The sequence below is a fragment of the Oikopleura dioica genome, chromosome 2, assembly GCF_907165135.1.
Source record: "Oikopleura dioica chromosome 2, OKI2018_I68_1.0, whole genome shotgun sequence".
Taxonomy (NCBI): Eukaryota; Metazoa; Chordata; class Appendicularia; order Copelata; family Oikopleuridae; genus Oikopleura; species Oikopleura dioica.
Genome location: NC_137292.1, coordinates 13,331,507 through 13,353,612, shown reverse-complemented (window position 1 = coordinate 13,353,612; position 22,106 = coordinate 13,331,507). Strand labels below are relative to the sequence as shown.

General features: G+C 41.0%; 6 protein-coding genes across 8 annotated transcripts; 2 read left to right on the top strand and 4 right to left on the bottom strand.

The window, feature by feature from the left end:
- Positions 1-353: 353 nt before the first annotated feature.
- Positions 354-2,966, bottom strand: LOC145698378 (potassium/sodium hyperpolarization-activated cyclic nucleotide-gated channel 1-like). Its single transcript, XM_081775578.1, has 11 exons — positions 2,881-2,966; positions 2,598-2,810; positions 2,426-2,551; positions 2,316-2,381; positions 2,175-2,251; positions 2,058-2,131; positions 1,851-2,014; positions 1,459-1,797; positions 1,227-1,417; positions 900-1,184; positions 354-855 (listed from the first exon to the last, which is right to left on the bottom strand). The coding sequence occupies exons 1-11, from the start codon at positions 2,931-2,933 to the stop codon at positions 419-421; spliced, it is 2,025 nt and encodes a 674-aa protein (XP_081631704.1). The 5' UTR covers positions 2,934-2,966; the 3' UTR covers positions 354-418.
- Positions 2,967-3,215: 249 nt separating this feature from the next.
- Positions 3,216-4,257, top strand: LOC145697316 (uncharacterized). The gene is made up of 6 exons (XM_081774502.1): positions 3,216-3,298; positions 3,342-3,410; positions 3,451-3,667; positions 3,708-3,789; positions 3,839-4,070; positions 4,110-4,257. The coding sequence occupies exons 1-6, from the start codon at positions 3,256-3,258 to the stop codon at positions 4,193-4,195; spliced, it is 729 nt and encodes a 242-aa protein (XP_081630628.1). The 5' UTR covers positions 3,216-3,255; the 3' UTR covers positions 4,196-4,257.
- Positions 4,235-7,406, bottom strand: LOC145697315 (aminopeptidase N-like). Its single transcript, XM_081774501.1, has 5 exons — positions 5,038-7,406; positions 4,776-4,996; positions 4,610-4,732; positions 4,478-4,564; positions 4,235-4,436 (listed from the first exon to the last, which is right to left on the bottom strand). The coding sequence occupies exons 1-5, from the start codon at positions 7,404-7,406 to the stop codon at positions 4,258-4,260; spliced, it is 2,979 nt and encodes a 992-aa protein (XP_081630627.1). The 3' UTR covers positions 4,235-4,257.
- Positions 7,407-7,573: 167 nt separating this feature from the next.
- On the bottom strand, positions 7,574-10,530 carry LOC145696569 (sodium- and chloride-dependent GABA transporter ine-like). Of its 3 annotated transcripts, none has more exons than XM_081773633.1 (8): positions 10,399-10,530; positions 9,372-9,818; positions 9,233-9,331; positions 8,654-9,125; positions 8,201-8,615; positions 8,063-8,157; positions 7,812-8,020; positions 7,574-7,770 (listed from the first exon to the last, which is right to left on the bottom strand). In XM_081773633.1, the coding sequence occupies exons 2-8, from the start codon at positions 9,619-9,621 to the stop codon at positions 7,610-7,612; spliced, it is 1,701 nt and encodes a 566-aa protein (XP_081629759.1). In that variant the 5' UTR covers positions 9,622-9,818; positions 10,399-10,530; the 3' UTR covers positions 7,574-7,609. The 3 variants fall into 3 exon arrangements, with proteins under 3 accessions (XP_081629759.1, XP_081629760.1, XP_081629758.1); XM_081773634.1 differs by lacking the exon at positions 10,399-10,530 and adding an exon at positions 10,032-10,121 and having other exon boundaries at positions 8,654-9,120; positions 9,228-9,331; XM_081773632.1 differs by lacking the exon at positions 10,399-10,530 and adding an exon at positions 10,032-10,121.
- A 74-nt stretch (positions 10,531-10,604) lies between these two features.
- LOC145696570 (uncharacterized) lies at positions 10,605-17,843 on the bottom strand. Its single transcript, XM_081773636.1, has 10 exons — positions 17,683-17,843; positions 15,686-15,818; positions 13,981-14,108; positions 13,673-13,853; positions 13,255-13,633; positions 12,678-12,893; positions 11,902-12,633; positions 11,559-11,856; positions 11,076-11,349; positions 10,605-11,029 (listed from the first exon to the last, which is right to left on the bottom strand). Exons 5-8 carry the CDS (start codon positions 13,620-13,622, stop codon positions 11,598-11,600), a joined length of 1,575 nt encoding a protein of 524 aa, XP_081629762.1. The 5' UTR covers positions 13,623-13,633; positions 13,673-13,853; positions 13,981-14,108; positions 15,686-15,818; positions 17,683-17,843; the 3' UTR covers positions 10,605-11,029; positions 11,076-11,349; positions 11,559-11,597.
- Positions 17,844-19,499: 1,656 nt separating this feature from the next.
- Positions 19,500-22,095, top strand: LOC145696538 (phosphatidylserine synthase 2-like). The gene is made up of 5 exons (XM_081773593.1): positions 19,500-19,783; positions 20,060-20,310; positions 20,411-20,786; positions 20,965-21,183; positions 21,578-22,095. Exons 1-5 carry the CDS (start codon positions 19,515-19,517, stop codon positions 21,798-21,800), a joined length of 1,338 nt encoding a protein of 445 aa, XP_081629719.1. The 5' UTR covers positions 19,500-19,514; the 3' UTR covers positions 21,801-22,095.
- Positions 22,096-22,106: the final 11 nt, after the last annotated feature.

The window sequence follows — 22,106 nt, the reverse complement described above, 5'->3', positions numbered from 1 at the left end:
TTTTTCTGTCGATAAATAAAATATCTAGGGCTTCTACTACGACAAGCAGCAAGGATTTTACTACGATGAGAAGGACGCCGTTCCGGCTTACAAGCCCCCAACTGGTGCTCCACCTTCTTTCCCCTCTCCACCAAAGTTCCCTGCTGGCCCACCACCAGCTGCTCCTGCCGCCCCAGCTCCTTCGGCTCCAGCTGCTGATGAAGATGGCGAGTATGAATACGAGTACTCTGACGAGTACACTGATGAAGAGTAAATCATTCGCCAAGCTTGAGACAACACACAACCATCTATTTGAGATCTACGACAAACTGACTGAACTTTTCTATGAAGAATACATCAAAATTATAGAAAATAATATATTTTTAAAAGGCAGGATTATAAAAATAAAATAAATAGAAACAACAGTCAGTTCGGATTTCTATGCGTTTTCGTGTAGGCTTTCGTCAGAAGGAGCATCAACATTGATCGAGAACATAGGTACATTGTCGAAAGCAGCATTGACGGTCATTTCCGATTCAGGTCGTTGTACTGTAAATGTAGGTGCTTCAAAGGTGACGGACTCGTCCTCGATGTCAGTTGTGTAATCGGGCCACGGGTAAATTTTGGAGCCGTCTTCGACTGGTTCTGAATCGCTGCTGCTCTGATTCTCTGTCTGAGCAATCGTTTGCGCGAGTCGTTCCTCCGCTATCTTCTCCATCTTTTCTTTGATATTCGGATACATGTCGAGAATTTTCGTAAAATCTTTGTATTTGAGTGAGTAAACGTAAGTTGCATCTCTAGCAATGACTGTAGCAGTTCGTTTTGTATCGGGAATAAGAAGTGATATTTCCCCGAAAAAGTCTCCTTCTTGCAATACTGAATTTTTTAAGATAATTAGATGTTGAATCAACGAAGAGTACCTAGCGATTTCCTTTTCCGTTTTTTTAAATTGCCAAAAATAATCAAGCACATGCCACTTTGAATGAAAAACATCTTGTTTCCAACTGCACCTTGGCGAATGATCTTGTCGTCTTTGAGATACATCTCGAGACGCATGACATGAAGAACCTCATCGATGAATGAAGCAGGACATTTGTCGAAAAACGGGACTTTTTCGACAAGATCTTTCCGGTTGTGGCGAATCAGAGCTTTTCGGAGGATTGGATTGAGAGTTGCCAGCACTTTTTCTTCGTCAAACATTTTTCCTGTTGTAAAAAGTAAATTATATAATGGAGGAAATTAAATACCTTGATATCGTTTTTCGTAATAGTCAAGAAGTCTTTGGCGGGTATAGGAAGGAAGTCTCTTGTGCTCCATATATTCAGTTACTGCGTTGAGCTTTTCCGTGTAAAGTCTTTTTGACGCGTCCATCATCTGCATCATCGATGAAGCACCGCCGATGAAGACCGCTTTCAGTAGATCTCCGATAAATATCGAGCTAATGAATAATTATGATCTTCTTTGCTACCATAAACTTACAAAAACATCATCCAGAGATCATCGATACATTGTGGTGCCATGGTTCCGTAACCGATGCAGAACATGTGACTGAGCGAACGGAATAGAGACTTTTTGTATTGAAACGAGAAAGAAACTGTATCCTTGTTCAGGTCACTCGCGACCGACCAACTTTCCATATGAGGATATGCAGGGTTGAGTGTCGGGATCAAAAACTGCAAGCATCCGGCGATATGAATCCAAACAAGTAGAATCACCGCAAAACTTGCGATTTTCAGAACTGCTTTGACGCTCTCGATGTTGATCCAGCTCGAATGGACGTCTTGGAAATTTCGGACAAGCTTCGTCAATCGCACAAGTCTTTAAATGATTCAATAAGAACGGATATTATATAAGTGGAAAAATGGAATATCGATTGAACCTTCCTGAGTAAGCCAGCGACCTTCGTAAGTCGTATAAATTTAAAATATCGAACGATGTCCATTGCAGCTTCCTGTCTATCTTCGACTTCAAGTCCCGATCTCACGAGTCGGCCTGACGCTCCATAAACGTCAGTTCGACTGAAAAGTTCAGCAACCTAAGTAAAAATAACGATCTTTAGTATTTTTTTTTTGTTTTACCTGATCAAGTGGAATCGTAGCAATAAGATCAAACCAAAACCAGCCGCGCAGATACTTTTTTCGTATCTTTTTCACTTTGATTCGATAAAAACATTTTCTAATAATCAATTTTCCTACCATTTAGCACTGCTGTGTCTGCTTCAATATATCCAGTTCGAAAATTCATTATGATATCGAGTGTGAACCAGATGTCTTGAAATTGTTCGAAATTCCTTCAGCAAGATCGATTTTCGAGCTCAAGGTTTTGAACAATTTCCTGAAACGAACATCAACCAAAAAGAAATTAACGGATAGCTCTTGTCCGGCCGAATCATCTGATAAATGCTAAAGTATTATTTCTTGAATCAAATAAAATAAGAGGATTTTACCTGTCATACTTTGGAAACGTCACAATAATTGGAATGAAAATAAGGTTAAGGATGAGTATTATCGTCGTTATCGCGTCGAATATAAGGCGAAAGTTTGAATAAGGATGGATTACAAACGGGGAGTCTCTGAAAACAACGATGAGAACCTGTCACTGGAAGATTTAGGCATTACATGATTCGTTCCAGCTCTCTTTGTCGCATATTATCTGATCCTATTCTGTGTTGATGAACTTTACTGACGCCGATGAGTGCTGTGATTGTTCTCCGCGCATATGCTGAAACGACCGATCGACGGCGACCTCCCGATTCCTCCGTGTATTCTTCATCACTATCATCGCTGCTACTTCGGTAATCGTCAAGTGTGAACTCACATGTCAGCCTTTGCCTGTAAAAGGTTGAAAATTTTGTTTACAATTTTTAAAAATAATTGAAGATTTTTCATTTTCGCCCTCTACCTCTGTTTTTTGGTTAAATGACCGCCGCTATTGAATTTTGAGTTCCGCTGCATTTCGCAATTTCGGCGTTTTACCTTCTTTGTGAGTGATTTCTCGGAACTAAAGCAGAACTCGAAAATAATGGATGCAAACAGTAGCGTTCTAGAGATAAATCAATGAAATGCAAAAGTTTTACTGCTGAGTCTTCACTGAAGAAGGAATATTGAATCGAGCTTGATTCTCATTGCTCAAGAGTTTGATAAGAAACCATGCGAGTCATGAATACAGCTTCCTTGGTATTATAAAACTAGTATTTAATAATTTACGAGTGGCTTCCAAATTTGAGTTTCAAATGAGTTTGGGTGTAATTCGGCTGAAATTTAGAATAGAGAAAGAATGGCTTATGCTGGCCAACATCACTTTACTAATGCACGATCAAGTTTGTGTCCGTCACAAAAAAAGCATCTTATGAGAGTATTTAGGTACAGAATCACTTGGGTCATCTTACATAGAAGATATTGGCGAATACGAAGGAGAAAGAAATGAAGCTGGTAGAGTATTTCTAGCGACCAAAAACAACCGATTTTGAAGGGCAAAGACATGGTTACGGAAAAGCTCTGCTCCCGAATGGTGACATTTTCGAAGGAAGCTACAAGAATGGTCTGCGCTACGGAGAAGGAAAATACATTTTTCGTCGGCATCAAGGTTCTAGTGAGACGACAGATGAAATTCTTCCTCATGCAAAATATGTTGGATTTTACAAGCGGAACATGCGAAATGGAAACGGAACCTTTTGGTATCCCGATGGGTAAAAACTCTAAAGACTTCATTTCTTCATAAAATTATAGAGCAACTTACTCCGGTCACTGGTCAAATAATATGAAGCATGGAATGGGTGTTTACACGTACCCGAATGGAGACCGATATCAGGTGATCAACTAAAAAAGAGCAAGAGTTTTGAGCAATCCATTCCTTGAAGGGAAACTGGGAAAACGATCTCAAACATGGAAGCGGGAAATATGTCTACGCGTCTCACGGAGAAAGCATCTCGGGGACATGGGAGAAAGGGCAACTCGTCGGGAAAGTGACTCTGAAATGCTCAAAATTTTCTTTCGAAGGCGATTGGGATGGCGATGGACCGATTCGAGATGGGAAATTCATGTTGCCGAAAGTCAGTCAACTTGGTGGCTATTCAAGACAAATACGAAAGAGTAAATCTTCAGGAAAACAAGCTTTTTATCAATTTTCAGAGCACTTTTACGACGAAGACGAAAAAATTATTTGCGAAGAAGACACACTCATCTGGAGAGCTGATTCTTTTATAAGTGAGCCTTGAAAGCAAGTTAACATTTCAACAAAGATTTTTACTTGAGACTATGTTTTATTTAGAATAAATATTCAAAGAGGATAGTTTGGATCGTAATTACGAAGCCAGTAGATAATCTGGGATCCATACGCATTCATAAAGTCGGAGTTTTGCTCCAATCGCTCTTCGCAAGCTCGGAACTGACCGATTGCTTCCACAGAAAGATCATCGAGTCCAATTAAATCTCTGATCTTCATGATCTCATCGTATTCTAAAAATCTTTATATATACTATCCCTATTGTTATAAGTACCATCTTGAGTCTGAATATACGCGCAGAGATTGCTCACAACCTCTCCCATTCCATTTTTGATCCAAGTGTTGACCACATTTCCGTATTCTAAGATGAAATTCATAACTAGTAAACTATTTTTTAAAATCTAACCTTGAAGATAACTGATCGTGAAATCACGCGTTTCAGTTTGTCGGGCGAATTCTTGAAGCGCAGTCGCCAAATTTGCTGAATCTTGATTTCCCAAAAGCTCATTGAAGAGCTCAAATCCCAAGTCTGAAAAGATCGTAATATGATGTGCCTTGCTTTGACGGGTTACCTGCGCTCTGAGCATTCATATAAGATAGAGTTCGAATAGCAACAGTTGCTTCGTTTGAGCTTCCAGAGTAAATTTCCTGCTTGATGAAGTCTACTTCTTTCTTGCCTCCCGCGCGAATTCCATAGTTTTTGGACAGATCCCGCATGTTGATGTTGATTTCATCCCACGTTTTTTCGCCTGACATAACCTTTGCAAAGTTGCTTGCGGCAGCGGATAAACAGCTAAAATTGGTTTAAGAAAACGCCTAACAAATTGAGCTAACCTTTCTTCGTTGTGGAAACAAGCCCAATCGACGACATCTCTTACTGCTCTTTTAGCGTCATGTGACCCACCGTCTCGATACTCAGGGAAAACGTTGGCGACAGCGCCCTTAGCTAGCGGTCCCATGTAGTCCGCCCAGAGCTTTCGAGAGCTTGAGAACATCATCATTTTCCGCGCCGAGTACGAAGCAGTCTCCCGTCCATTAGGCGCCACAATCCTGTTGAAAACGTAAGCAAGCGTGTTCCACATCGGCCAGCGCTGAACGCCATCAGCAAGACTTGGAATCGTGAAAATCCTTGTCAATTCCATGATGTGGAAGTACTGTGATCCGTAAGTCATATCAGCAACCATAGTCTTCCAGTAACTATGCAGATATTTGGCGACACCATTGTGGAAGTCCTTAGGAAAGAAAGGAATCAAGCCGATCGCGGCCTTTTCTTCTCGGAGGAAAATGTCATTGACTTGCTTTTTAAGCTCTTGGTAGTCTTCGATAATGTAATACGCGTAAATCTTGCCCTCGGGATCGAACCAGAGATTTTTAGGCACACCGACAGTAGTTTCATTAGATAGCATCCAATTCATGACAATTTTGTTGTCCTGGTCAAGTGCTGGAAGAGGCACAGTCCATTTGTAGTCCAGTGAGCTTGGTGGTTCGTTAATGTTCTCGCCAGTTTGCAAATATCGGGATTGAGAAACAAGGAAGAGATTCTGATCAGCTTGGGCGCGAAGAACTGGATATCCCATTTGGCGAACCCATCCGTCGAAAGTTTTGTTGAAGGGAGTCGCTCCTGAGTGGTCGTATGGAAGATCCCATCCATCGACGGCTGGGTAAGAGTCAAGAGCGCTCTGCATGTGTTTGAAGTAAATCTCGCCGTCGGTGTTAGAGAATTTGTTAGCTTGAAGATAATCTTGCATGCCGAGTTGCCATCGGTCCTCACCCATGCAGTAGATCATCATTCTGACAATTGATCCTCCTTTTTGATAAGCAATGAGATCGAACTGCAACATGATTTCAGCTGGATTCTCTACCTTTCCTCCGTTGTTGTTCTGCTTGTTGATCAGTGGTCTCGATGAAGTTCTGTCGTCGAAACGGAGAGCTCTGAAAAGCTCGTTCACGATGAACTCATTTTCAAGGTTCCAAGTAGGCTCAGCCCATTTGAGAGCAAGGTAGCCACCGATATCTGCAAATGCCTCATTGATCCAAATCTCATCCCACCAGGTACACGTGATGAGATTGCCGGTCCATTGATGCTGAAGCTCATGACCGAAAACAGTAGCGACGGACATGACGTTATATTCGAATTGCTCTTCTGGGAGGATATAGATCAAGAAGTTCTGATATGTAACCAAGCCCCAGTTTTCCATGGCACCGGCAAGGAAGTCCGACAGACCGACTTGGTCAGATTTTGCACGGCCTGGCAGGAAAGAGTCAGCATAGTTGTAACCATAGAATGCGGAGAACCCGTCAATAATGTCCATTGCAAGCTGAAGGCCATAATCTCCCTCCCCGTTGTCGAGTCTGACTTTGGGTCCAAGGATAGTTACAGATGTGTCAGTTTCTGGAGATCGAGCGACGAGACTTCTGTCGTAGTCAGAAATGACCATTGCGAGAAGATATGTAGGCATCTTCATTGTTCTATCGAATTTGGTCACATAATAGTCGCCTCCAAGTGGTGATGGACCAACCGATTCCTGCTCGGTGTTGAAAATCGCATGATATTCTGGGTACTTTGTATGAACAGTCATATCAAAATATGCCTTGTATTCGGGCTCATCGAAGCATGGGAACATTTTTCTAGCTCCGCAGCACTCCATTTGAGTCCCTGCCATGTAGTGGACATTTCCATCAGCATCGGGGTAGCTGGTTTCGTAAAGCCCGGAGTTGTCTTTTCGGATGGCACCATTAAACTTGACTTTTATTTCGTGAAATGAACCGATAGGCCAGGTAGCGAGATCATTTTGAATGATCAGATAGTTCTTTTCGCTGTACTGCTCAAACTTGTCGTATTCAACTCCATCTAGCCAAACGTTTGTAACAGTGAAGTCGAAGTTCTTTCCAGAGTGCATGACGATGAAGCGAGAGAGAGTGCGAGACTCAATGAGAACAGTGGATTCGCCTTCGAATCGAAAGAAGCCATCGACTTTGTCTGACTCATAGAACCCATGCTGAATAAGCTCGACGGTGTAGTTGTAGGGGATGTGGTGCATGCTACCATCTTGTTCTCTTGGAAGACGCCAGCAATTGACGATATCTAGGTATTCAGGATCCTCGTAATCAATGCGACTCTCTGGGCGATCATTTGGATCAAAGGGTTTGAACAGGTTGATCTGGCCAAGGGTGACCCCAAGGCAAAAAACGAACAATCTCATGGTTAGCGAGAATGCTGTCGACCGTTTACGGGGGTGTATATTTTAGCAAGAAACCACTTGAAATTTTATGAACGTACAAATCATTATAAGAGCCGGTAATGCGTAAATATTGCGCAAGGCGACCTGCGTCCGATATTGTAAATCAACTCACTAGAAAACTCTACATCTGAAGAAGGCAGTATAATTTATTAAGATAAGCAGAATTAAAAATCAGTAACTATCGAAGAAGAAGATTTTTCACCACTCGATCTTGAGCTGAGCATGTCCATATCTGCGTACTTGGAGATTTTCGGACGAACGGAGTACTTGAATCGTTCAAGCAGGGACTTTGTGTCATCATATTTCATCAATTCGTGAATTATTCCTGAACAAGTTGTTTTACTTTGCAATTTTTTCCAAACTCACCTAGAGGAACGCAAATTAAAGATAAACTGGCGATGCACCATCCAACAGCATTCGCCCAGTTCGGATAGACATAATCAATGTATTGCAAGGGTTTGTAACCAATGATGCTGAAGATCATTATGACGATGACAATCAGCGGTGTCACAAACAGCCACATATAAAGAAGAACTTTCGGGACATCTTTGCCCGTTACTCGGCTGATTTCACGACTGAATTTTCGTTAGGAAAATGGATTTGTACTGAGGAATCACCATAACGGACGAGCACCAAAAACCCAAACTATCGTAACAATTTCTAGCGTTGCGAGGATTGATAACGATTGCACCGCTACGTAACTATCAAAGAGCTAAAAAAATTCATAACGACATATCATTAATTTCAACTCAAACCTTGTATAGGTAGATTCCACCATCAAACATTATCGGTACACCCATGAGGAATGCTACAGCACAAGACATGAGAGCCACGACTTCGCGGCGCATAAATACGCTAAGATTCGTCAGGACATCGAGAACAGTTATGTTCAAACATTCGATAGAGGAGAAAATTGAGTCGATGCCAAGAACGAAAAGAGTGAAGAAGAACATGATAGACCAAAGCCAGCTTGGATACATATCAGCAAGAGCTTGAGGATATGAAACAAAAATGAGTTCGGGCCCATCAAGTTGAAGTTGGTCGATGGGGATGTTCACCATTTCGGAAATATGGCCAAGGACGGAAAAGATGATGAATCCGGCAAAAATAGAAGTGAAGGAGTTGACAAGGCCAATAAGTAGCGTATCTCGTAGAAGGGATGAAGAGTTTCTAAACGAGTGAGTACCCTTCATTCGAATCGAATTTACCTATTGAATGAGCTGAAGGCAATTAAAGAGCCAAAGCCAATTCCAATTGAGTTATAAACCTGGGAGGCCGCGTTGACCCAAACGTTGACGTCAGCCAGTTTTCCCCAGTCGCCTTTTCCATTTAGCCCAAGAAAATATTCAATGCCATTGTATGCCCCGCTGAGTGTGCATCCTCTGATAAGCAGTGCTAGCAGGAGAACATACGGAGCAATTACAGTAACGTAGACGACCTTGCCCACAGACTTGGTGCCCTTGAAGACAAACAGATATATAAGAACCCAGGTAAACAAGAGAATTCCAAAAAGCGGCCAACGAATATTCCCGAACTCATCGATTCCTGACGTTTTATGAAGAACATGGTTTTCAAAGAACTCTTGCGTTACTGGAATTCCGCCGATGTTGTTATTTGTCGAGTCAGTGCAATTGTCAGTAGACCACTCTTTTCCTTCACAAGTTTCCCAGGGTAGCTTTGGTGGATTCAATCAAATACAAACAAATTTAAAGTATAAAAGTATGCTATAAAATATGATCTTAGTGCTTTCAGTCACCTACTGAAAGCTCGTTAAATCCGTGCCTCAGAAGTAAATGAGCTGAACAAGTAAAAAAGACAATAGACGATGATCGCTGTAAAATAGCCAGCGTACAGGAAGGACATTACCACGGTTCCATACCCGCTTCCTAATTATTTAATAAAAAAAATCCGCTGAAATTCACCAACCTTTCATCAGCGGACACAAGGCGTCAATCGCATGAACTGGTCCTCGTTGAGTGACAAGACCAACTGCCATTTCTAAGTACAAGCCAGGAAGGCCGATCAGAATAAGCATCAGAAAATATGGGATGAGAAAGCAAGCTCCTCCGGAGGAAAACATCATATACGGGAACCTCCATATGTTCCCAAGGCCGACGCAGTAACCCAAACATGCCAGGATAAATTCTCTTTTTGAACCCCACGATTCTCTGCTCATTTTCAGTCTGTTTTATCTTCTGTAAACCGTCCCTCTTTTACGACGTTCTTGGAGAGCCTATGTATGTCTCAGAATTTTCTCGAATCTTTCTGAGTTTTGAGTTGGTGTGTTCTATCTTCGTATTGTGGGACAGCAATCTTTTGTTCGCTTCTATCCCTCTGCAAACAGAAAAGGATTCGATTCCGGGAAAAGTAGAACTAGAATTCACACATTTGTTTTTGAAGTAATGCCAATGGATAATGATTTTCTCTTTACGATCCTGTGACGAAAACAAAAAAGCCCTGTTTAGACACAATTTTAGACCTTTAGTTAATGTTATTTGTAAGCTTGTTAATCCTCGCATTTCAAGCTATTTAGATTTTAAACTAACGAGCTATCTATAAATCAATTTATTGGAAAAAGCCACCTACCTAGAAATTTTTCGTTTCTCTGGGAAATAAACTAAACTCAATGATCTGATAGTGAGGTGATTTATAAACAAAAATGCATTTCGATCTGTTTCGCAAAAATGAATAACAGTTGCTGAGAAGGGCGAAGAACCCTGATGCACTGAGTTGACCCCCTGTATTATCGATTATCGCGCGTTCCTCTTGGCATAGAACTTAACCATACTTTTTTCATTCAATTATTCATAGCAATTCGAATCACTAGAAGATTTTTTACAGTCCATCTTTGATATTTCGGCCATTTTTGAAACAAGAAAAGAGTGATAAGAAGTTATGCAATCCTGTTTCAACCTTGGGGCTCTGTATCTACAGAATTGTTTAGAAATCATACCTCAGAATTCTCTGCGCCCCACAAATGAGGACATATGAGAGTTGATATGAAAAAGACCGAACTATTTATTCAGGCAGTAAAATTGCAAGCACAAAGAACACCCTCTGCAAATAGTACCGGTACTGTCTGTCGCATGTCTCGATTCTGATGCCCTCGATTTCAAAGGTCAAGCTTTGAGTTCATCGAGTGTTTGCTTGGAACAACAATTTTCTCATAAGAAGGCACTTTTATTCTTGCTTGTCTAGTACAGTATTGAAAAAAACGAAAACAAAGAACTTTTGAATAAGGGGTTTTCATTTCTAAAGGAGTCATTGAATCGGTAAAAATATAAATTGTCAACCGGCAACATAGAAAAGGAATATTATTAGGCGGATATTTTTAAACAGTGAAACTTTGAGGCGCCATTTGTTGCTGAAGCTCTTGGAGGAAATATCGCCGCGACTTGAGATGTCGGTAGCGCGTGTAGTCGGGATTGTTTTGCTTCTCTTCCGAGTTCGGGCTTCGTGAGTGTTCTGAACGATGGCGAGACTCCCAGGTTCGGATTGAGCGGGCGAGATCGCGTCGATCCAGCTCGATCTTGGAGATTTCACTTTCGACTTCACGGAGAAATGATTCTTTGTCCATCACAGATCTGAAAATAAAAACTGCAACAACGGCAAAAGAAGCTCGGAACTAACCTTGATTCATATTGTTGAACTTTTCGCTTGAGCTCCCTGTATCTCGAGTAAATCGCCCTGCAAGCCTGTCTTTCAGAGCTGGTCGACGGCCTGCCGAACTGTGATTCGAGTAAAAGAAGCTCTCTCTGTAGTTCGGACTTCTCCTCGCGAATCTGTAACTCAGACATAAGTGTGATCTCTTCTGCCCTGATAGAAAAAACTCTCCGCTGAAACATTCGTTTTTCCAAGTCAGTAACAGCGTTCTTCAATCGGTTCATTCGATCCAACCCGTTTTCTAAAGAAAACCATTTTCTGAGCTCTTTATTGCTGATTTTCCGCCGCGCCATTTCAAAAAATGATCTTTTCTTGTTTAAAGAAACCATTTCAATTAGAGCGAAGTGGCCAAAAGTATGATTAAGGTAATCCTCTTGCGGCTTGAGGAAGATGAATAGGCGTGAAAATGACTATAACTTATAGTCTATAAGTCTTTAATTAAACCATTACCTTCTTGAGGAATAGGGGATGCAAGCGAGATAGGAGAAGTCATAGGCGCAGTTCCAGGACGCGCACTGACGTTATTCGCGTCTCGACGAACTGGAGTTCTTCCGCGGCTCTTGTGCTTACTCGATTTATGTTGATCACTTTGCGAGCGAACATGATGGCTCGTTTTCTCTTCCGAATCTTTTTACGGCGGCGGGAATCGCTGGAGATTCTCTTGCTGCGCTTTTTCGAAGCTTTTCGAGGCATAACTGGCGTTTCTTGTTTTTCCGTGATAACTGCTGGCACATCGGGGGACTTTTGTCTGAAGATAAAGTTAGAAATAAGTTCTTTTTGCATTCGCACTAACCCTTGAACTTTAGGCTCTGGTGAGGTAGCAGGGGTATTTGCGAGGCTGGAGACAGCAGTGTTGGGCTCCGTTTTATGAATTTGCTTGGGAGAAACGGTCATCAGATTTGATGGGCTCTCAATATGATTCCCTTCTATTTCTTCTCGAATTATCGATTTGGGAGAGACTGGGGCTGGCTCCTGAGTCTTCGTCTCGGGTTGAATCTTTTCATCGGAATTCGCAGAGACGCCAGAGAGATCGAGCTTTGGAAGATCGAGTTTTTCGAGTTTAGAGTTACCACCGTCCACGTCGGCTTTCACTGGCGCTTCGTTAGGAGTTGGATCTGCATCGGCATATGGCAAGTCGTCGGTTTTGGATGGTGCTGAAGGAATACGAGTAGATTCGATAGGTGTCTTTTCTTTCTTAATATTTTTGTCTGTTTCTTTTTCTTCGAGCGGGGGTTTTTCCTCGGAGAGCTCAGCGGGCGCGGCGTTATCACTCGTTGCGCTGTGTTTGGCGTTGTTATCATTATCAGCGCTGGCGAAATTGAGCATGTCGGCGGTGGAGGAGCGACTGATAGCCGGCGAGCTTCGCCAGCCTTCTAGATTATCTCCCTCCTTGAGCCGCTCGTACGCGCTTGACCCGCCCTCCAGTATTTCTTGAGAGTTGCTCTTATCACTCGAGTGCAGTTCCGCCGAGCCATTTAGAGCGCGATCTTCTCGATGCTTCCGACTAGGCCGTCGCTTTGAACCTCTGAAAAACAACCTTTATCTTATCGAACATTGAATATTTGTTACCTCAGAGGGGCGGACCTCGTGAGCGTTGGAAGTCTTGGGTGATTCTCTTCCGGCTTTGAAAAGACATCAAGAGTTTCATCGCCATCTCCGCTCAGAATTTCATCGAGGCGGTTTTTGACGATCAGTTCTATCGAAGAAGAGGTAGCGACGGAGTACTTCTTAGACTTAGGAGAAGGACTCGGAGATGGAGTCGTTGGAGGCGTCAAACTCGCCATACTATATTAATGGTTAGGTTGGGTTTGGTTCAGTTGTGTTGGTTCGATCGACAATCGGCGTTGATGATCAACTTCAGATTTTACGGTAGGAGTTATCATAATTTTGATCGACTTCTGCTCACCACCGCTAACCATAACTGTGGGTATAAATATGGAATTTTTATGAAAAATAAACATACTTTTTGATACACAATGAAATGAAAACTTTTTGGAATCTTTCCACCCGATTTGCTCGTGGATTATACGAATTCATTTAATATTAAATTTGACATTATAAAATGAAAACTTTACGTTCTACTATGTTTGATCTGCTATTATACGGATCTACTTGATATCCGATTTGACATCTTGATTTGCTATACCTTGATTTTTTAACATGCCTTGGAGACGATATCGAGCTCATCTTGACAATTTCCTTCTCTCCATTATTTGCACCCACAGGAGTAAACAGCTTCGGGAATTGTTTAATGCATTTATTTGCAATTTCGTTCGTCTTATTCGTCGTTTTCAGTGCATCAGCATCAGAACTGCCGATTCTGAAAAGACTCGGGCCGATGCAAATCGCGAGGGAGGAAGCGGTCATGTGATTCTCCGTGTTCTTCGCGACGTCGTTGAGGAATTTGAACAGAAAGAGCAACGTCGAGCGGTTCACGGGAGGCATTCGCGAGATAATCGCTTCCAGCTCTTCGATGGTGCCATTTGAGTTGAGCATTTCTTCTTGGCTCTCCATTGGAATTATTCCTGAAATCAATCAAGAGCAGAAAAGAGGGGAAAAGGTACCTTGAGGAATTTCCCGCAGCCAAGTTTTGAGCAAACATGCCAGAGCTAAAGGATCACGAAGAGGCTCTTCAAAGAGACGGTTCGATTCAGCCTTGGCTTTCAGAACGTTGACTGTGTTCTTAGGGGCACAGGCTCGGAAAATCCCTTCCGCGGAAATATGTGGACGTAGACATAGGATGAGCTAAACTTACAAGTAAGATTCCTTTCAAATAATGAATTAAGAGGTCATATGACCTCGAATGATCCCGGAATGAACTTCAAGGTCATTTGAGGACACGTAACCCTAAATCCTAGCAAATAAAACTAACCGCATTGAGTAAAGAAGGCGTCTGTTGCCCAGGTTCTAACGGAGAGGGTTCAAGAGGAAGAGCAGAAAGAGGACATCCGAATTTTCCAATTCCCTTTTTTGGAGCCACCAGGTGATCGGCTGCGAGAGCTAACAAAAGGCGTTACTTTATTTTTCTTGAAGCAAGGATTGCACATTTTCTCTTTTCAAAAAAGCGCTGGCATTTCCCACTTTCGAAAAAGCGGAAAAAAGAGCTGCTCAAATTGTTTCTGAATCTATTCAAAATCAGCACGCATGAATTACGAAAGTTCAGAATTACGCGCTCGGGGATTAGCCAGGCTTCCGTAATTATCTCACACTAACTTGAGCACTTTCAAGAGGAAAAGCCACAGATGTTTTGTTCGGCGGCTAGCCACGATTATTTTTTCTTGGCCGAGATTTGAAACCCGCGAAAGTGAGATTTAACTTTTTATTTTTCTTATTGAAAATTAAAGTTTCTAAGCCTAAAATCTAAGCATTAGGGACCTAAACCTAGTTGATAGGAAGCGCGAGAAAATGGCTTTAAGGACCCCCCCATCAAGAATCGTGAAAAAGGGGCTGTTTAGTGAAAGTTTTTCTCAGAAACTATCTTAGGTAGATCCTTACTTTCACTTGCTACCGTTAGATCAAACCCTCGGCTGCAACCGTTCCCCTTATGATAATCTCTCGATTACAAATTTAAGGGTATACAGGCCCTTATAGGTAAAGTTGCTTAGTGAAAGTTTTTTTAAGGATTTTAGTTGAGGTATACCCTTAATCTTTTTACAGCATAAAGTTAAGGCCCTAAGCTACGACCGTTCCTCTTTTGAGAGTTTTTGGTCAACGAACTTAAGGAGGACAGCCCCTTTAAAAATTTATAAGTCGAATAAATGGCAAATTTACAGATTTCAATTTTAAGTTTTTCTTAAAAAAACTGCCTTCGATTATATTTTTCTGACTGTTTTTATGATGGAAATGCATTTAAAGATGGGTATACCCTTAATTAAAATGAAAATATAGCAAACCAAGGATTTTCATAAAAAATATAATGCAAATTTCCATTTTTTAAAGCCAATTTTAGTCAAAAATTTCTATAGCAGCGAAAAAAATTTCAACATAAAAGTTTCTCCTCGTTGTCTAAAGAACCCAAAAAGACCAAAAAATACAGAAAATTTTGACCAAATTCATCTTGATGGGGGGGTCCTTAAATTTGAGTTTTGATAGTGAAAAAGTATTCTTTGACTAGCCATTTTTTGAAATGGGTGTCAGATGATACTTTTCAAAAAGATTTATGGTCGAGGATTTCAGGCCTCAGCTCTGCCTTGAGCAAAGTCGACGTAAATCTGCGTGCCAAAGCCTAATCCGCTATAGGTTAGCACTACAACATAACACAGTCCTTGGAGTGCTTTTTCTACAAGAAAAATACTTATTCAATAAAACTTTTTTTATCATTATTATTTCATCAATTTGCAATCAAAACTAATATCAACAAAGATAATTTCCGTCTCCGCTCTATTTTTAAATAAACATACAAAAATCTGAAATTTTTCTATAAAAAATACCAAAAGAAGAAATTCTAGCACTCCAAGAAATAACATTCCCTGGTCTTTTTCAAGGAGGGACTCTCACATGATAACAACGGAAGTACTGGCTTGTGGTCTGATTATTCTGATTCACGTTCAAAAATTTTCCTAAATAAAAAAACTCACCGCAGCGGGAATATTTTCTTCATTCCAACATTTTTCTACAATTCCATCATTTTCTTCTTTCCAATCTCTTTACTAGTTTCTTTCTCGCTCTCTTGTTTGGGTTCTTGTTTATGAGTTTGTTTCGCCAATTTCTCTGAAATAAACGTTTGTTGTTTCTCCAGTCGATAAATCTATGCTAGAGCGGTAAACACGCTTTCAAAATTTCGAGGTGTCAGTGAATAATCTCTCTGGATTGTGTTTTGAGCAACTTGCTTCATGGGGATTGAGCTGCTTTTCGCCGCTCTCCTGCTCTTTGGGCACGCTGCTGATAAAGATAACACACACAGACGCACACACACGCACATAAGCATGTGTAGATTGATCTTTGCGTCTTAGGGTGCTAAGAGGGAGCAGCGGGATTTGAACTTTTCTAAAAGAAAATTTCTTGAAAAAATCTGATTTAAAATTTTTTTAAAATTTCTTCGTCTATTTCTTCCTCTTGAAAAACTGATAAAAGTGGAGAATTTCATGAATTGGAATTTGAACTAATGGTAAAATGAGAGAGAGTGCTTCTCAATTTCAGAAAATAGAGGATCGCTTTCGGTTTCCTTTATTTTCAATTTTAGCGAAAGTCCGGTGCGGGAACGGGCGCGCAGCGGGAGACGCTTCTGCTAGCTGAGCCGGGTGAAGAGGCGCCAGCGGGTGCCAACGGCCGCCCGCAGACTACGCAAAAATGCAGCACAAAAGGCCAGGCCCAGCTCAAGCCAACATTTCACAGCAATAATTTGGGACTAATTTTCGAGTTATGCTTCCCGAGCTGCTCTGTTTTATCGCTTCCGATGATAAGCGCCCCTAGAAAGGAATGGCAGGATGTGACTGATTGAACAACCATTCAACAAGTCTACAGATCATCATCATTTCGAAAACATTAGCTGAATAATTACAGAAGTAAACTGGAAAACTTGAAAATGGAGCTTGTTGTTTCTCTGTCTTTAAACCGGTAATCGGGCGGAGATTTAAACCGCAAGTATCAAACTAATTCAAGCTGTTGCCTTGAGGGGCTGAAGTCGAATCCGAGACAGAAATTAATCACCGCTGACAGAAAAAGTAAAGCTCTCAATTCAGTAGACCCTTGCTTAGTCGCATTCAATTCATCAGCCAAAAATTGATTTTCAGCACTTTTTTCTCCCTTTGCTTAAAAAATTCATTTTTTGAAGGTTACTTTCAAGTGCTATCCTATGTCATTGAATAAGATTTTGAGGTCACGTGACCTCAAATGACCCCGAAAATTCTCTAAAAGCAGCTCGGATCTCTAAATCGAAAAATAGCAGGAAATAGTATTTGAGTGCTGGATGAGATACTTGATTTATTCTTGACTCTGCCCAGTTACTATGGAAATAAAATGAAAAAGACGAGTTTTGCCTTTTCGTGCGTTCACAAAGCGCCCTTTCATCCAACATGTTTAATGCGTTTGAACATCGTGCTAAAACGACACTCCAAAAGTGCTCGAGGAAATTTTCTAGTTTTCAGAAAAGCAGAAAGAACGAAAGCCTCAGCTAATTCTATCTCAAGCTTATTCAAAATTAATCTGAGCTAGCTCAAAATATACTTTTTTGAGCTGCATGAGCTCATACTTAAACTCAATCATTGAGCTCAGCCCGGCTCTGAGTTGACTCAAAACTCGCTCAGGTGTCATATTTTTTAACCTTGAGCGAGCGAATTGAGCGGAGCATGAGCGATCGCTTGCTCGCTCACGCTCAGATGCCGCTCGGCGCCCAGCCAGAATTGGACTTCAAGAAGTAGCTCGTGTCTGTATTTCAGAAAAACAGATACGAATATGCCCAGACTTTTGGTGATGCTTCTTGTTTGTTACTGATAATGAGAGAGAATCTTTACGCTTGTAAAAGTTTCTCTAATTGCTAATGTAAATTACCCTCGCTGCGAATTCTCAACAATTATAAAAAAATCAAAAGTTAAAAAAGTTTAATTTCTTTTCAATAAAAAATCCCGCTTCATACCTTTTTCGATCGCAGCGTGATCCTTCTCAACTTGGATGAGTAATGAGTTTCCTTATTTTTCTGTTTTCCCTTTCTTCTTCTTTTTTTTCGTTTGTTCTCTTTCCAAAAAGTTCGGCGAAAGTTCTGAACTGGCCAAATTGGAAATCCTTCTTTCCGCGGCGCGAAATCTCATTGGGCGCTCCTTTGATCTAAACCCTGGGTGAACTTAGACAACGATTTTCGAGTTTCGCAGAAAAGAGAAAGCGATAAACGTAATAACGAAAGGAATTACTTTCTTCTGCTTTCCTAAACACGCTGATTGTTGCGTAACTGGCTCGACCAAAGACTGGACTCTGACTCGAGTAAAAATAAAATAGCGCCATTTTTTTGCTTTTCTGATTTTATTACCCTTTTTTGAAGAGATTTATGAAAGTTGAATACGCATTTTTCTACTCAAATTGGAGAAAACTCGCCTGAGGGAAGAATAAATCCTACTTACGGCAAAATCGTTTATAAGTAATAACTTCTTATAAAGATTCTTTTCATTTAGAGATTGTCCCGTCACTCAGAAATGATAATCATGGTAATTTACTTTACTATTGTTTTTATTTTAGATATTTCTGCGAAAGATTTTAATTTGAAAGTTCATAAGAACGAAAAACACAATGGCTCTGGAATGTCTCCAAGTGGATCATTTTCCAAATTTATCATCCACAATTGATTATTTTACATGAAGTCAGCTGATCGTGAATCTTGTCCAGTTTTATGTTTCTTTTCCCCTTCTGGATAGAAATAGCACGTGACTGGTTTTATAGTTTTATCAGTCGAATAAACTTATCACTTCCAAAACTCAAGAACAGATTTCGATAATTCTTCAAGATCCCATTTTTAGAGAGAAAAATGAAGCTGAGAGGAAATTGGGAAAAGCTCATTTTTGAGAAATCACTTCCAAAAAAGGCATCGATTTTTTAGGCCGATTATTTTTTTGGCAAATTAAACCGCCTGCTACTCAGTATTAGTCGCCTCGAACGCGAAGAAACAAAGTGAGTGCCTTTTACTTTTGCAGCTCCAGCTGAATGGTGATAAAAACGATTTGCCAATCAGACTAATTTAATTACCCGATTTTGAGAAAGCAAAGAGAAGTTCTCCTTGAGAACACCGATTTCAAGAGGAAACTAAAAACTCAACCGCTCGGAAATTTCAAACCCCGGGGCCATCCGCGGTTCATCGCGGTTTTCGTTTCATTTAGGGTGGGAAAAATTCATTTCCTTTTGAAAAAATAAGAGATAAATTTGAAAGCTTTTGGGGCATTACGAAACTGATCATTATTAACCCTATGCGTGACGCGGATGCACTCAGTGCATCCGCTCATGGTTTTCTGTCCATTTCTCTCTCAAATTTCGCTCGAATTCAAAAATTTAAAAAGAATAAGAATCTACGTCCAAGAGCACGTCCAATCTGCTTCGTAACATTTTGAAAACAGATTTTATAATAACCTTAAAACGTAAAAAATGTCCTAATTTTACTATTTTTCGTCTCGAGAACAGTTATTTAGATGCATGTTACGTAACTTCGAGCCCGTTTCGCCGCCGAAGAAGGGGGTATTTCGGTCTCTGAGACACTGACAACAGCGAATTCAGGCTGTTTTTCTTCTAAAATTGGCAAAAATGAGCAAAAAATTGTTCTAGATGGGTCGGATGCACTGAATGCATCCGCGTCACGTATAGGGGTAGTTCTGATCGTCACGCAGAGGGTTAAGTAAGAATTGAGAAACTCATAGTTGTAGATATCTTCATCAATACTGTGTCTTCGTAATTACGCTCTGCATCTCTAGAATATATTATTTGATCAGAATGGAAAGTCGGCTGAAAAGAGGAATCTCCGGATCGGGTCCGCCGACGCGCTTTTACAACATGAGCTGGAAGAGGCGTCATTCTTGCGAAGATTCAGTCAGAGACGATGGCACCTTCTCCTTCATCTTCCGACCTCACACCTTCTCTTCCTTGCTCATTCTTCTCGGCTTTCTTTCATATATGGCCTTTTCGAACAAAGAAGTCGACGATTTCAACACAAACGTAAAACGAGGACTTTACGCTGTAGCAGTCGTTTTTGTTGCTTTCGGGTAAGAAAGATGTAAAAGGACTAACGAAGCGAAGCTTGGCTCAAATAAAAAGTATTCGAAAACGGAGCGAAGAGAACCTTTGCTTCAAAAAAAAAAGAACCTTTACTTTCGAGTCGAAGCTGTTAGGACCAAAATGTTCTTTTCGGCTCAAGAATTCAGGTTCTTCTTTCGAATTGACGATTCGCTTCGCTCTGTTTTGAAAAATTTTTCATTTGAGCAAAGCCTCGCTTCGCTCCAGCTCTCATCATTCTTTCGCTAACCCTTTTCGTTTTCCAGAGTCACATACGCGCGAGACGGACCCTTCTACCGACCTCACCCGATAATCTGGAGATTTTTGTTTTCTTTCTGCGTTTTGTACGAATTGATCCTAGTGTTCTTCCTCTTCCAAACGCCGAAAATGTTTCGGCAGACAATTCAATTCCTCGACCCGAGTTTGAACAAAACCATCACGGAAACCGCGTACGGAGACACTTGCAAGATTTATGATCCCGAGGCCTATCCAGACGATCCATTCAAGAATTTAAAAGGCAAGAAATATATAAAAAGGAAGGAAAAAACAAAGCACGAAGCTTCTTCTCTTTATTCTTTTTACTAAAGTCGTTATCTTGTGGAAAATCCTATTTTCAGGAAAAATGGACGGTTTCGTCGTGGCCCACGCTGTTGGCTGGTTTTGCAAAACTTTGATCATCCGCGATTTCTGGATGACGAACGTTCTTTCTGTCACATTCGAATTCCTCGAATACTCGCTAGAACATCAACTTCCGAACTTCTCCGAGTGTTGGTGGGATCACTGGATTCTCGACGTTCTTCTTTGCAATTTCGGCGGCATCTGGCTTGGCAACAAGGCGCTCAAGGTGCTGGAGAACAAAGAATACAACTGGATCGGAATCAGAAACCAAATGGGATACAAAAATAAGATGAGAAGAGTTATCGCGCAGTTTTCTCCTTATTCCTGGGTTTCCTTCGCCTGGAAGCCAAATACGAGCATACGAAGATGGGTTAGGTAAGATTCAAAAACGATTTGATAGTTCAATTTGAAAAATTAACGGGAAAACCATCGAAGAATACGAAACAAGTAACGAAATTTCGTGAACACGGCTTTTTTCTTTATAAGAAACTCTTAGAAAAGGCTGCGTTCCGTTACTTTTAACCATATTTCATAAAACTTATCATTCATTCAGCGTAAACGTCATCATCATTTTCGTGCTCATCTGCGAGCTCAACACTTTCTACCTCAAATTCGTCATGTGGGCCCCTCCAGATCACCCGATCGTACTCGGCCGACTCTGGTTCGTCGCCGCTGCCGGAGCCGTGGCAGTTCGTGAAGCCTACGATTTCCTGTCTGGCGTTACTGCCGAAATTGGACAGTCAGCGTGGATTGCTGTCGCCGTTATTATCACAGGAAGGGTGAGAAATTCTATGTTAGAAATTCATTCATTGGGCCCCCATTTCGTTTGTTTGGAATCAATAATTTTGGTGTTTTGGCCATCTGTCGCGGCTTGGAGGGGAGTAAGTTGGGCACGCGCGCGCACTGTGACTGGGGGTCAGTGTCAACGCGCTCACCCTGCCGAGTGGACTGTGTGGGCGGCAACCGCGACCGCTCGATTCGACCGCTTCTCTTTTTCTCTCAAACAACATCGCGGAGAGAGAGAGAGAAAAAGTTTTCCAAAGAATGACTTATTTCAACTTCCCCTTTACTTGAAAACGCGCAATAATTTTTATTTGGCAATAAGGATCATAATGAAAGATTTTCATAATTTTTGGTAATAAGTCTCAATTCTCACCTCTTTGAAAAGAAATGCTCATCTGCCTCAAATTCGGCTGGGAAACGGTTAGCATGCCCTTCCCCGTCCACATTAAATGGTTCTGGGCATTCCTCAGTTTCGGCTACATAATGTGGTCTTTCTGGGATCTCTGGAAAGTCGACATCGTGACTGAGCCGCCCGAGGAGAACCAGAACACGACCGAGCTGCGGGAAAATGAACTTCTAACAGCTGCTAAATCCAAAAATGAGTGAAAAAAAACATGAAGATCTTTTTTTGTACAAATCGCAACTAAATATTTAATAATTATTGAAAACCAATCCGCTGTATAAAATATATTTGATGCAAACAGAATTCCTTCCGTATTTTGATTTCACATTTGTATAGTTTCATTCTTTAATTTAATTATTTAAAATTAAGCATAGAAAAACGAAGAGTAATTGAAAGTTTATCGTTAGCTGAAACCCTCAAAGTACAGTGTTCGTTTCCACAGGCCGATTTATCTCATCAACGATACCTTGCCATTTTAATTAATATATAAGTGATTTTTTATCATGTCT

What these genes read in the sequence shown, in the direction of transcription:
- LOC145698378 (XM_081775578.1), bottom strand. Translation starts at nt 2,933, where the DNA reads ATGCAGCGGAACTCAAAATTCAATAGCGGCGGTCATTTAACCAAAAAA. An exon ending in CATTTAACCAAAAAACAGAG is followed by an intron (nt 2,811 to 2,880) that starts GTAGAGGGCGAA and finishes AACCTTTTACAG; the next exon opens with GCAAAGGCTGACATGTGAGT. An exon ending in TTTTGGTTGATGTTCGTTTC is followed by an intron (nt 2,252 to 2,315) that starts AGGAAATTGTTC and finishes CGAACAATTTCA; the next exon opens with AGACATCTGGTTCACACTCG.
- LOC145697316 (XM_081774502.1), top strand. Translation starts at nt 3,256, where the DNA reads ATGGCTTATGCTGGCCAACATCACTTTACTAATGCACGATCAA. An exon ending in AGGAGAAAGAAATGAAGCTG is followed by an intron (nt 3,411 to 3,450) that starts GTAGAGTATTTC and finishes CCGATTTTGAAG; the next exon opens with GGCAAAGACATGGTTACGGA. An exon ending in CGAATGGAGACCGATATCAG is followed by an intron (nt 3,790 to 3,838) that starts GTGATCAACTAA and finishes CATTCCTTGAAG; the next exon opens with GGAAACTGGGAAAACGATCT.
- LOC145697315 (XM_081774501.1), bottom strand. Translation starts at nt 7,406, where the DNA reads ATGAGATTGTTCGTTTTTTGCCTTGGGGTCACCCTTGGCCAGATCAAC. An exon ending in CACGATCAGTTATCTTCAAG is followed by an intron (nt 4,565 to 4,609) that starts GTTAGATTTTAA and finishes ATTTCATCTTAG; the next exon opens with AATACGGAAATGTGGTCAAC. An exon ending in GTATATTCAGACTCAAGATG is followed by an intron (nt 4,437 to 4,477) that starts GTACTTATAACA and finishes AAAGATTTTTAG; the next exon opens with AATACGATGAGATCATGAAG.
- LOC145696569 (XM_081773633.1), bottom strand. Translation starts at nt 9,621, where the DNA reads ATGAGCAGAGAATCGTGGGGTTCAAAAAGAGAATTTATCCTGGCATGT. An exon ending in TTTGGTGCTCGTCCGTTATG is followed by an intron (nt 8,021 to 8,062) that starts GTGATTCCTCAG and finishes ACGAAAATTCAG; the next exon opens with TCGTGAAATCAGCCGAGTAA. An exon ending in TTTAATTTGCGTTCCTCTAG is followed by an intron (nt 7,771 to 7,811) that starts GTGAGTTTGGAA and finishes CAACTTGTTCAG; the next exon opens with GAATAATTCACGAATTGATG.
- LOC145696570 (XM_081773636.1), bottom strand. Translation starts at nt 13,622, where the DNA reads ATGGAGAGCCAAGAAGAAATGCTCAACTCAAATGGCACCATCGAAGAG. An exon ending in AGGCATGTTAAAAAATCAAG is followed by an intron (nt 12,894 to 13,254) that starts GTATAGCAAATC and finishes CCATTAATATAG; the next exon opens with TATGGCGAGTTTGACGCCTC. An exon ending in CCAGAGCCTAAAGTTCAAGG is followed by an intron (nt 11,857 to 11,901) that starts GTTAGTGCGAAT and finishes CTTTATCTTCAG; the next exon opens with ACAAAAGTCCCCCGATGTGC.
- LOC145696538 (XM_081773593.1), top strand. Translation starts at nt 19,515, where the DNA reads ATGGAAAGTCGGCTGAAAAGAGGAATCTCCGGATCGGGTCCGCCGACG. An exon ending in GTCGTTTTTGTTGCTTTCGG is followed by an intron (nt 19,784 to 20,059) that starts GTAAGAAAGATG and finishes TTCGTTTTCCAG; the next exon opens with AGTCACATACGCGCGAGACG. An exon ending in AGCATACGAAGATGGGTTAG is followed by an intron (nt 20,787 to 20,964) that starts GTAAGATTCAAA and finishes TCATTCATTCAG; the next exon opens with CGTAAACGTCATCATCATTT.